The sequence below is a fragment of the Sceloporus undulatus genome, chromosome 4 (genome assembly GCF_019175285.1).
Source record: "Sceloporus undulatus isolate JIND9_A2432 ecotype Alabama chromosome 4, SceUnd_v1.1, whole genome shotgun sequence".
NCBI classification, from domain to species: Eukaryota; Metazoa; Chordata; class Lepidosauria; order Squamata; family Phrynosomatidae; genus Sceloporus; species Sceloporus undulatus.
In genome coordinates, this window is record NC_056525.1 from 50605048 (window position 1) to 50619031 (window position 13984).

At 38.7% G+C, this 13984-nt stretch overlaps 1 protein-coding gene across 2 annotated transcripts in view; it reads right to left on the minus strand.

The window, feature by feature from the left end:
• Window positions 1–13984, minus strand: part of TAFA3 (TAFA chemokine like family member 3) — a 130786-nt gene that overhangs the window by 15678 nt on the left and 101124 nt on the right. For both annotated transcript variants that reach the window (XM_042461274.1, XM_042461275.1), the window contains exon 4: window positions 5314–5463. In XM_042461274.1, coding sequence (XP_042317208.1) covers window positions 5314–5463 — 150 coding nt within the window. The remainder of the gene's footprint in view (window positions 1–5313; window positions 5464–13984) is intronic.

Consider the following 13984-nt stretch of genomic DNA (forward strand, 5'->3'; position numbering starts at 1 on the left):
AGAAAGAAAGAAAGAAAGAAAGAAAGAAAGAAAGAAAGAAAGAAAGAAAGAGGGGCAAGAGTTTCCATGTTTTCAGAGGCTTTTCTACAACTTTTCTAAAACTTTACAACAACATTAATTTATTCACAAATATAGTGAGTATATTTACAACAACATTAATTTACAGAATCACTATCCTCTCAAAGTATTTCAGAGGGAGGTGGTTCTCCCCAAGGGAAACTCCTTATTTAATGGGAATATTTTAAATCAGTTGACTGGCCATTTCACTGAAGCAATATGAAAGGATGGAGTGTTCCACTTTACAGACAACTGGATTAGTGGAGCCAAAGATTTGGTTAGCTAGTTCAAAACCCAGTTAGAAATCCAGCTATTTGATTTTCCTATTGTTACAGTGTACCTTCAAGCTGTTTCCAATTTATAGTAACCCTAAAACAAACCTATCATGGGGTTTTCTTGGCAAGATTTGTTCAAAGGCGGTTTGTCATTGCCCTCCCCTGAGCCTCTCAATATATACAAAAAGCTGGCAATCTGTTGGCTGTCCCAACCACAGTGTACCCATGGAATCAATTGTTTAATGGTGAGTTCAACACCTAGGTAAATCCCACTGATTGAATGGATCTACTCTAGTCAGAGTAGATCTACATCTACACTGTAGAAATAATGCAGTTTGACACCACTTTAAGTACTATAGCTCTGTCCTATGGAATCCTGAAATTTATATTTTTACAATGTCTTTAGCCTTCTCTGGCAAAGTGTTCTGGTGCCTCACAAGACTCCAGACTCCAGGATTCTGCCATGGCAGTTAAAGTGGTGCCAAACTCCATTATTTCTACAGTGTAGATGCATCCTAACAAGAGTAATTAGGCCAATATCTTTAGTCTCTCTCCATTTCACCTTCTGACTGGTCTCCTTGCTGAGGACTGGAGGTTAGGAGACTAGTTAGAAGGGGAATGGATAAAGACTAAAGATATTGGTCTAAAATATTCTTGTATTTACTCTTGCCTGCCATTCTGCTAAGAGGACAAAGTAAGCTGCCTCTTTTCTCACCAAATCCCTACCTCTCCTCCCAGTACACGTCCTGCAACCAACTTGTCTGTCTGTCAGTAGAACACTGCACTACTTTTTTATCATCTGGGCCCTCTAAATATTCATTTGTCTCTGGACAACACAAGTATGACGACAATATGTCTGTTCTGAAGTGTAAATAAGTTAGAAAGCCACAGTACATGGAGAAAAGGTCACATGTGAAGAAGCATATCAGCATCCCTGCATCTTTTCCTTTTGCTTGCTATGAGCACACATACCTCATCTGATCTCTATGCATGAGGCCTTCTCCCCATCAACCTTCCATTTACTTTCAAGAACCTGTATCAATGATACCTTTTACCTGAGAAGTTAGAATGCTTCTGATCATTCCATAAAATCACTTCAGATTGAAAGATGAAGTGGTACAAAGGTAATAGCCATTTTATAATATTGTAATGCATTAGAAACCCAGGAAATCTCTTTTCCTGTTATGTTTGTACTTCAGTTGCAGAGGTCTGTTGAGTATCTGTAAGAACTTTATGTCTGCGCTGTAGCTAATGCCTGTATGATCATTTCAATGAAATTTCAATGGATGGTTTTAAGGAAAATGCTTTGTTCACACTATAGTAAGCACCTTGGTGAGCTGCCTGGGGATGCAGCCTTTCATGGGAATTGTATCCTGTGTTTTTTAAGTAGTTTCTTGGCATCACATACAAATCCATTTGCACCCGCCAAGCTGCCAAGCCAATCAATAATGCACCAGCAGAAGCTTCCAGCCACTTCAGATAGATCCAGAATGACACAGTGCAATAAAATATAGATGGACTGGAATTTATTTTTATTTTTTTAGTGCTTTGCACAGGTGATTAGATGGTGTGTTTTTATTCTTGTATCCCATACCTAAATTTCAGTAACAGGTTTTTTTCCCCCTGAGTAAAAAGTTAAAATAAAATCAACAGAACTTTTAGACCAGTCAGCCTTTGATATCAAACCAATAAAAAAGGAGACATAGCTCTGTGATATGAGTCCCTTTTGGAATCTAAAAACCATTCATAAAAGGGCATTAAATATTGGTTTCAAAGTCCAAGGCTGGCCAAGTCAAGTAATTAAGGTTTCAACCCAGAAGCCATTTATTTCAAAGCCATCTGATTAAAAATCCATTGGTCTCTTTCACAGTGAGGGGGTTGATTAACTTTGCCATGCTAACCAATTAATTGGCCAATTAAGATATCAAAATCTACAATAGTACAGACTTTTAAAATAGCACCAAGAGATTGTGTCTGCTGTCTAGTCTTTCTATTCCACATATGCTGCATTTCTCTGCCGATGTGTCCTGTTTTGTCTTGGGGGGGGGGGGCAGAACACACACTTGAATTTATACATTGTGGGTTTAAAAAAAGGTAATGGTTTTCCCTGTGACAAGGTTGTCAAGTTGTGTCCGACTCTAGGGGGTGGTGCCCATCTCCGTTATAAGCCCAAGAGCCAGTGTTGTCTAAGACAACTCTGTGATCATGTGGCCAGCATGACTGCACAGAGTGCTGGGGATCTACTGTACTGTTAACACTATATTATAAAATGGGTAATATACTATTTGAGATCAACTATTACAGTAAGTCTCTATGGTAGAGTGGACAAAGTATAACTCTCCAGATGTTGTGGGATTACCACTCTCAGGATTCCCCACCATTGATAGGGCTAGCAAGGTTCATGGAAGCTGCATTCCAATAATATCTGGAACGGCACATCTTGACAAACCTTGATCTGTGAAGACAATATTAATGCTTCATATGCCCCACTGTATTATTAAGAAAAGTGATGAGATTGGCTTGGGACTCCTGGTCTGTTTAGGTTCTAGGAGGAGCAAACAATCAAACAACAATCCACCAGACCATGGCTTTCAATTAGTTGCACACATACCACTAGTGGAATGCAGAAGTAGGGTGGGTGAACAGAATCTGGACAACTGGTGTTCTAGAAAATCTTGCACAAACTAACAGGTGTTTACATGAACTAAAACAACCAGAACATTTCAATTCTATCTACCACATAGTTATACCTTTTTCAACAAATAGTCAATCACACTGGAGTATCTTATCACAAATCAAAAGGTTTTTGAGAGACATGTTGAATTAAATGAGTACTGAGATGATTTTATCAGATTAGTTAGTTATTTCTGTTACTGTAGTTAAATTTATTCATGTGTCTAATACTTTGTGTTCCAATATTCACAAATAAACTTTTAAAAATAAGGAGGGGGAAGAAATTAAAGAATTATTACTTTTGACTTTTTTACTCATAGAAACAAAATTCATTTTCAATACTGTAAGTTTTTATGTATTATCTTTCTTTTTAACCATTGCTGTAGCAGTAAATTTTTAAATTCAACAGTATTGTTACAAACAAACAAAACAGACAAGCTTAATTTATATACCGCTTCATACCGCCTAAGCAGTGTCTAAGCGGTTTACAACTGTAAGCTAATTTGCCCCCAACAATCTGGGTACTCATTTTAGCGACCTAGGAAGGATGCAAGCCTGAGTCAAGCTTGAGCCCTTTTGCTAGTCTTGAACTCACAACCTTATGATTTTGAGCGAGTGGCTGCAGTACAGGCATTTAACCACTGCGCCACCAGTGTTAACTACTAATATAATTGTTGCCACAGCAGCATTGGGAATAAATGTGAACAAAAAAATTATAATTTTAATTACTGGTAATAGAATGTTTTAAATTTGCATTTAATCCTAATAACGTTAGTCTATTTCTAATGTAAATAATGAGCATAATAGCAGAATGTCTGTCAACATATAAATGTTATCCTTGGGGAAAATGCAGTTTTGTGGTGAAACTCAGTTCTTTCATAGAACGACTTGTGGGGATGTATGATACAAAAGACTAGGAACTGCTGCATCAGACAAGGGCATCACAATTGCTACAGTATTCACTTAGGGTTTCATTTGTGATTCAGTCCTAAAATCTAAAGAATCTGCTGGTTTGGGTCTATGATTCTGAGGCAACAAGCTAAGTTCATCTGCCATTCTATAGATCCTGACTTCAGAGGAACTAAAATCACAATGCTATGGGAAAACACTTAATCCCATACCTGGTCTAATACAGAATTCCCCGAAGAAATCTGTCAAAGCAATACCTGAAAAGATATGTGCATGGAAATACATTATAAACAGTCAAAAAGAAAACACTTGGAGCCTTTGGTAGAAACTAGAGAACCTTAAGACTCTGCACATGCCACCAGCAGATGAGTTAGAACTAGATGTGGCATAACTAAGTGGAAATCACAACCAAGTTTTGAATTCACCATGAAAGCTATAATCAATCTCCAATGCCTGTCTGTAAAACTGGACTGCTACAGAGCTATTCCAACAAGATATTTTGCAGTTGATGGAGTCTGAAATAATAACAAACAGTAATGATGGTCCCAATCCTCTTTTTTTTTCTCCTATCTATTTCCTTATTTTCTCCTAATCCATTTTCAGTCTATATCTTGTCCCAAATTGAAGTTTTGTCATGACATCCATTAACATCTGGCCAACAGGAGAAGGAAGGCAACTGGAGAAGGGAACAGCAATATACTGAGTGAGCAGATTGGAAATTTGGGGGGGAGGGAATTTCCTGGGTTCTTGAGTTAGCTCATTTGTTTACATAAGAAAGTCTACTGAAGAATGATCAGCTCATCCCTAGAGGCTTAAACAAGTCAATCTACTAAATTTAACTAAAGGTGCAAGGGCTATGAAGGACAGAGGTTGTAGTCCAACAGAGCTAGACTACACTAGCTGTGCAAGCAACAGCTGCCCAGGTCTTCAGACAGGAGTGTTCCTTATATGTACTTAAAGAGGAAAATTTTTGTAGAATATAGGGTTATTTGAAACTGGCTGGACTGGGTAGACATGGCTTGCTTGATAACCAAGAGCTGTCACTGGCACTTGATAGTATTTATGTTTATTTGGATATAATTTTATTCTAAGTTAAATGAGCTATCTGAGTTAGTCTCTCAAGCTCACATTCATTAGCTCCCAAATGGCAATAAATGTGATCCATTTAGAAAGTGTTTTATACTTTCATAAAGATCCTGCTAAGAGCAGATTATTACTGATTGTGTTTATTACATCTAAATGTATAGCTGACTTTGCTTAAACTATAGGGCTTGAAGTGTTTGATGTAAATCTCTGATTAGATACACTCAGCCAGACTTATAGGCTCCAGAGCTATAACTATGTCTCTTCATTCATTCCACAGCTGCACTCATATCAATTCACAGATCTCTCCACTTACCATCTACACATGAAGGAGCAGCACGTGTGGTCCCAGCCACCTGACCTGGAAAACAGGAACATTTCACTGTCTGTGACCGTTCTTCAATCTTGTTCTTATTGCAGCATCTGTGGGCAGCAATGACTTCACATGTGCCAGGCTCTATGTGCACTGCAGAGAAAGAAAGCATGGCAAATTGCACAAGGTTATGGGATTATGAACTCAGAACCAAATAGGCAGTACAACTCTGAACATATGGTGACAGAGTTTTAGAGAAATTAACTAAACAGAGAATGAAAAAGGCAAATAATTTTCAAATCCCTCCCCATTAATGAGAACGTACTATACAGGACCCAAAATTGCACATTTCTCAGCAACCAGGTATCACAAAAAGTAAGAAGTAGCACAACATTTAAACACACCATTCACAAACTGTCACTGGGCAGCCAGGGCTCAGTTGACTTTAAAGGACCATCTGGTACCAGGAATTCATTTTTAATAATAATAGTAATAATTGCAAAATGTGCTAAGTTAGAATAGGTAAAATATGGGTCCATATAAAGTTCTCTCAACAAACTTTGTAGAGATCACAGGTAGGATGACCTTGCCATACACTCTACCAGAACACCATCTGCCTAGTATAATGTGTTACAAGCCATAAAAAAGATACTTTGGCATACCAACTATTCAGTTGGTGTGGAATGGGGGTATTTTGTGTGTTTTCATGTGTCTGGGGGCTTTCTGGATGGTTTTTTTTTGGGGGGGGGGGGATTGACCAAAACAACCACACTGATTAATTTTTAAATGAGGGGATTAGGTAGTTTTGGGAATGGGATTTTTTAGATCTAGAAATGGATATCAGGATAGCTCTCTAAAAAAAAAAAAAAAACCAAAGCTGTTGGAACCTTTTGCAGTCAAGTCTAGCTCCTTGAAAGTGCCTAGCAAACTGGCCCTCAAACTTGCTGCAGTTTTCCACCACACTGCTTCAAACCAAGACTTACCAGAAACTCAGAATGATTTGCACCCCCTAACACTGGAAGAGTTTAAGGCACCAGAGTTCCCCAGAAGTAGTTACTATAAAAGTTGAATATGTCTTTGTCCACTTCTAGTCCTTTTAACTGTTATTGGCGAGTTACAGATTGCCCACAACGGCAGCCTCGGAGGCCCCGATCCACCGCTTTCCAGGCTGCGGGGAAGTGGCAAAAGGCCGCTTCCCCACGGCCTGGAAATGGGTGTCCTTGGGGCTTCATACCCCAAGGACACCCGACGGTGGCGGGGACGCGGAGAAAGGGGCTGCTCGGCCCCTTTCTCCCTTGCGTCGCTGACGCAGCTGTGTAGAGGCTGTGCCAGCGACGCAAATACTGGAAGGAGCTCTGAAATGGAGCTCCTTCTGGGGCCGCGCGGCCCCACGTCACTTCTGCACCGCCCCATTTGGAGGCGGCGCGGTCGTGACGTAGTGATGACGGCGCCCGTGTGCATAGAGCGCCACCATTTTCTACGTGCAGAGCACATATTAGGATTAGGGGCGTCAGGAAGTGACGCCCCTTCCTAACCCTAATACGCGCTCCACGCGTAGTTTGTGCACGTATGTAACGCGCCATTATTACTTTCTTCTGCTTTTCTTTAAGCTTTAATTTAAATCCACTTTTAAGGCTTATGGAAACAACAGGATTCAGGATTCCACCCAGAAGTACATTTGTCTTACTTAAAAAGCCTCATATTTTGCAGTTCATGGATGCTATATAACTTAACTTAAGATCCTCTGGTCTTCTCTATTGCTCTGTGTTCTTTCCAGCAGGTATCAAAAGTGCTCTATAGCTCATGATTCTGCACTTTACATTATTAAATTTTACTCTCTTTCTGGTGCTCAGTTCATGAATTATCCAATACATTATGTATACTTTCTCAGCTCCCAAATGAATTGACTGTTCTTTCTTTCTAATTGTTATTTTATGGACATATTCTTACTTCTGTCACTAAAGCTGTCAACAAAAATACTAAATAAAGCAGTCTTAAAACTGGCTCTTGAGAAATCAACTGTGAAACTTTTTATTCAGCTCAAAAGATTTGCCTTTTATTACTGTTAGAATATCCTTCATTTAAAGAGTTGTATCTCCATCTCACAGTGAGGGCTTCATTCAAGGACCATCTGCTCCAATATATCTCTCAAAATATTGTACTCCAAAATATTTAACTCAGCATTCTGCAGGTTGGCAAATACATTGTACTGATCTCATCTCCCTTACCTTAGGGTTCTTTTTGTAAGGGGGGAAAACAGCTATTTTGAAAACAGCTATGTATGTTGAATTATGAAATCCTGAGTAAAGATTCAGGACTTCATAATTCAACATACATAGGAAGCTGCTAGGTCGGAGACTGATGCTCCAAACCATTATTTGGAGGACCACCTGAATTGTCCATCTATTTTCATTTAAGTTCAAGTTGCTCTTACACTCTGACCACATAAAACATCCTCACTATCTCCCCTCATTTTTTGCAGCATCACTCTGAGATACACCAACAAATGACCAGATACTCACTGTGGATTTTAGTGTGTTTTTGTCTTTTTCTATGATTCCTAGAAGCACCAATTCAGAATCCTTGCCAGCAGCCATCATTAACTAAATCCAAGCAATCATTGCTTATTCAGATTACACACTAAATCTCATTAACCATGGAGTATGGGATCGTTTACTCCATAACAAGTTGCTTCGGCTTATACTTGCACTGAAGTCCATTTGCTTTGCATACCAAAAAGCTTTCATTAAAACTGAATTATGACAGCATTTAAAAGAGGGAGTCAAATTTATGGCCAGGAATGTTATTACTAAATAGTTCCAGGTTAGGTAATTGTGTAATTATTATGCACAGAAATGAAAGTGATGGTTCATTAGTATAAAATGTCCATGAAATAATAATAAATAAAGCCAAATGACACTAGTACTAATTCAGAACCTACACTGACTCTGAGTCAAAGGCTTCTCTGGGCATATGAGTAGGCAGCTTTTAAGGTATAGTTCTCTTGTAATTGGTTAATTTTAATAGCCCAATACTGGGCATGTCTACCAAAGAAGTAACTTCTACACAGTTCATGGGACTTAACCCCTAGTAAGTGTCCATATGATCAAAGTTTATTCCAAATGTCAGAAATCCTATCTGGTCTTTGGATCTGTCATGTATCCATGGAATTAAGTTATCTTCTATGCTACTGATGAAGATCAAATAAGATTTCAGTTTTATGGATGCCACTTGACCCAAACTGTCAGCAATTATGTATCCATGAGCCTTTAGCAACATGGTACTTGACACTATGGCTTCACACAGATGGCCCAAAAGGTCTTTATCAGGTCTGCACTGCCACAATTCATGACAGGATTGCAGCAACCACACACACTTAGTCCTGATTCGGGCCGCCAAAAAGGAGATTTCTTTTTCTGCTCCTTGTTGGCCTGACTCTTCCAGATTGGGGCGGGCTCACCTTCCAGCCTTGTTCAGGCCATGCATCGTGTTAATGCCATGCCCTCAATTTTTGGCCCATAGGTTTGAGACCAGTATCAGATCCAAAACTTGGAACTATCATGATACTATTAGCAGTGCTACCTGTAACATGTAGCTTTGGGAAGGGGTATAATGAGGGAATCACAATGACACACTATCATCATTATGGATTTCTTTCCAACTAATAAATATAGGCCCAGTACAAACGGGCACTTTGTGGCGTCCTCAGCATGAACTAGGGCTAGATGAGTCTGGGCATTTACATGCCCAGTAGCCCTAATATGCAAAGACACTGCTATCATGGCTGGCCGCTGTCCACGTGGGTGGCACCATGATGGTGTGAGCATCACACAGCACCCAAATGGTGCTGGCAGGAAGTGACACGATCGGGGCGCACACGCATGCCAATCGCACCCCTTTCAGGAAGCTGCTTTTGGCAGTGAATCATTGCGGTGCTGTTTGGTTGGTGCGGCAACAATGCGGGGCAAAGAGAGGTGGTATGGAGCTGCCCGTCTATCGAGCCCCATAGTTTCCTTGTTTCGTTTTCTCATCATTTTTGAGAGCTAAAAACATATTTGGACCATTTCTTTTAAAAATTGACTTTAAAAAACTTTTCATTTTTTTTTCCTTAAAAGGAACTTAAAATACTCCCTCCACCAAAAGTTCAAGATCCAAAAAACAATGTAATTCTGGTAAAATAATGTAACATTATTCTTTTTTAAATCCACTTTGTGCCATTTACAGTAACAAATTATTTTGGAAGACTTTGCAACAATTTATATAACGAATTATGGGTTAAAAGTAAATTTTAACAAACAGCTCAAACCATCTGACCATCTTGCTTTGTACTGTCTGCAGTCACTTGCAGTAGCCCTCCAGGATTTCAGACAGGATTTCAGACAGGATTTTTGTTCATTTCTACATGAGGATACCAGGAAATGAACCTGGAATATTGACTGTCAAGCATGTGCTCTACCACTAAGCTATACTCACATCAGTCTTTATGGGAGAAGTAAATAAAAAGCAAGTTTAAATGTCTTGATCAAGCCTTAACATCTTGTGATTCTGAAATATTTCACTTTTGTGGAGCAGGAGGGAGACTCCATGGCAAATGTGGGCTATCTGGTCTAGTCAGGGTCCAGGCAATCAGTCTCTAACACTGCACCACACATTCCAACTGGTCATTTGCAATCATTCATTAACTGATTAATTTTAAAATTATTTTTGCATTTATGGTTGACAGTTATATTCTTGAATTTATGTCTGGTGTCTTGTTTGCATTATGTGGGTTTACTGATGGAAGGCATTTGTTTGTCTGTATTTTCAACTTGTTACCAAAAGCAAAATGTTACTCGAATTATCGTAACCCCAGCCAAACAAAATATACTTCTGATGGTTGTTGAAAGTCATTTATCCATTTGTGGTTTTGTTTTCAAAGTAAAAGTGAATACAAAATATATTAAGTTTGAGTTCTGAAACAGTTATTGAAACTAGTGTGTTCCAAAGTTTCAGAACTGACTGAATATTTCAGCTGATTTTTATGTTATTGTGTGTGCACACTCCCACTTATCGGTACCCTATAATCTCATAATAAGCACGCTTGGATGGAGAAATAAAGAACAATATAGTTGGAAAGCCTTTTGGTAAACTAATTCTGAAGTGTTACATCTCCCTCTTGAGCACACTGCCTTAGAGGTTTAAAAGATGGATATTGTACATGCTCTCAAAGATCTTGATAGAAAATATTAATGAAGGAGACTCTGTACTATTGTGCTTTGGTACAAAGGAGATACCTTTTATAAGCTTGATAGACCTTTTCTGTATTAGAGCTAAAGCCAGACAGTTGCTCAGGCTCTCATCAGTGGTGATTATGTTCACCTTCCAACCTATTTTCTTTCTGTACTCTCTGCTGCCCACTGGCTGATCAGGGAGGAAGATAAGTAGGTCCAATTTCTCCACCTTATCCCCCTGTTGACACTGGCAAAAAGCTTTTCAGAGACTCCTTTGGAATATTTGGGGCCATTGTTAAGATGACAGACAAGTTTGGCTGAAAAGTTCTACTCAGTTCTCTCAAACTCCTATATTCTCAATCATTCTGGCTGTTCTTTTAAAGCTTCCTCTCGACTAGTTGATTTAACATTTCAGTTTCTTGCTTGTTGTTTCTGCAGAATCCTTTGGTGAGTTCACCTATGGATAATGTCAGCATAACCTCTCACATGATCTGTAGCCTCATGTCAAAAGGAGTAAGCTTACATTTCCTGTTCAACATTTATCTAACCTTCTGCTTTGATCCAGTTCATTGGTTTTATCTAGAGGGCTATCAGCCAATCTGCCTTTGAAAGAATTCACACTCTGCTGCTTAAATTCAGGGGCAGGAATCACATGTGTTCCACAAGGCTGTTTTGCAAAGCACACTGGTCCTCTCATTTTATTTTTTAGGTTTGCAAAAAAGTTTTTTAAAAAAAAGTAGAGGCAGGCCCCCAGAAGCCACTAAGAGGCATGATTCTCCCCAGGATGAAAACAACACTGCCATCCTATTTTATTTTTTTATTTTTATTTTTGAAAAAAAAAGTATAGGCAGGCCTTCAGAGGCCACCAAGATCCTCCTCCAGGTTTATGGAAAATGTCCCTGGATTCTCTGAAATTTCCTACTCCTGCTTTAACTAATTGACTGAAATGTAACTCTACTGCCCAACATTGAGTGCAATGATTGTTTTTGATACAAGCACATATTTTCAACAATGTGCAGAGTGCTTCACAAAAGCAGCATTAAGCAACGGACATAAACCTGCTCCAAAGACTTTGCAATCTATATTTAGTGAACTGAGGACAAGCTGAAGACAAAAGAAAAGGGGGAGAAAGTCTTCTTATCTTATGTGACTACTGATTCACTTGGACCACAAATCTCAGTTCACCATCTATAAAGAGGGAAAAGCCTGGAAAAGTCACTTTTTGGATTACAACTTTGGTGTATAATACCCAGGCAGCATGGCCAAAGAAAGTATGTTATCAAAACCCATGGATAACAAAATCCATGGATGCTCAAGTCCCATTAAATACAATGGCATAGTAAAATTGTGTCCCTTACATAAAAGATTAAGGATTGCTTTTTGGAACTTAAATATTTTTTAAAATATTTTCAATACATGGGTGGTTAAAAAATCCATGGATATGGAGGGCCAACTTTATTTATTACAGTGTTTTGTATCTTAAACCAGCTTGGGAAATAAGGTTTCAGGTAACGGCTTCCTATCCTCCACACTTCACTCTTCCTTTCCCCACACAACACAGGCACCACAGCACACACGGTTTTGCATTTTTCAAATTAGGAAACCATAGCAATTGTCAAAATCTCCAAGCACATTTGTACAGCAAAAAATACACCTTATGTCCAAAGGATAGCATCAATCACTCTTGCTCTGAATCCTTTCCTGCCATGCCTTCCTTGTGCTTAAAGTTCCATAACTACTTTATATTCTTATAGGGGCAATTTTCAACCAGGGCTTCACTCTTTTTCCACCATGTATGTTTTCCTTTTGCATATAATTTCCACTTTCTCTTTTAATGGAGAGAGCCATATGACTCTGTCCTTTTCCAATGAAGAGTCAACTTGAGACTTGATGTTAGCTACAACATCAGTTCTCAAGTTGAATCTCTAGTGCAAAAGGATGAATTTATATGGGTCTCTCAATTAAAAGAGGAAGTGGGAAATTATGTGCATCCTGTGGACTACACCACTGGTGAGGCTCCACTACCACAAAACGTTTGGACTCATGCAAATGCATTTGTGATAACTCTCCTGTCTGCTGAGGCTGTAATCTATACAGGCATTATTATTAGCTGCACAGGATATGGCAGTGAATTACTGTGGGGGTGTTCCTGTTGAATGACCAGTTGATACTACTAGCAAAGATGGGGATGGGGGCAAGCAACTGTCCACAATTTCTTTAAAGAATTCACTCATTCTTAATCCACACAACCATTTTAACAGCATTTCATAAGCAATTCAATTGCAATTCTGACAAGCATTTTAAAACATTAAAACAGCTTTGAAATTAACAAGAGCAAGTGAGTGTTTTAATGGCATGATCTTTTATTAACGATTAAAGAAAAAAAAGTTCTGCATTTATCCTGTTTTGCTTTATGGTAGAATTTCCTCATACCTTTTCAAGGAATCTAACATGCTACTTTAAAATGGTTAATTATTTAAGTTTTTAGTCAAAAGAGCATTTAAGAGCAGCTCTTTCAGATAATGGAAATCAGGAAGATTCTTCACAAGCATTTAAGATTTTATTTTGAATGACTAATATATCAAGTTGCTTTTGGTTTTCTCATGCTGTTCACGAGTTTTTCAGAGGTTCTCTGTTAAAGGTGATAAGAGCGCTACCGTTTAGTTGAAGATGGGATGGCCTCCAACTCCCTTTGGCCATGTCAGGTGAAACAAGAGATTTCATGGAATACCAAGGCTTTCAAACTGCAGTGCTGTGATGCAGAGCTGCATATTCAGTGTTTAGTACAGGTTGTATTATCCTGTCTGTGAAAAGGCTGTTTGATGATGTGGAAATTCTTCCAGTCAGCTACACAGCTTTAATCTGCAATCTGACAGATGCTCATTTTAAATAAACATCTGGGACAGAATATTTCATGCCATTCCTTTGCTACTGTGCTAATTATTTACTAATATGGCAATAAGGAGCATTTGGCATTGAAAATAATACCTTAGCAGCTTCGGCTGTCACTACGAGTGTAAGTCAACAAGGATGTGATACACATATCCAAGGGCCATTTCACACTACACAATTGTAGCACTATGCTTCCACAATAACTGCCATGTCAACATCCAATGGAAATCTGGGATTTGTCATTTAAAGGTTGGTATTTAGAATTCCCATCCACAGAGGTCTAGTGCCGCACCAAACTACAATTCCCATAAGTCCATGAGTCACAGTCATGTAGTTAAAATGGAAACATACTGCTGCAACTGCACAGCATGAAAGGGCCCCAAGACTTCAGAAGACAAGTATAGAAATTGCAATAACTGAATGCAATGGTGCAAAGCTATTTTAAACATTTATAAATTATACCCTGACTGTAGATTATTGGCTGCACTTATTAAAAACAAAAAATTATTTTTTAAAAAAATCAGTATTTAAACCCAGAAAAACACATCCATAACCTCATGCTAAAATGTTTT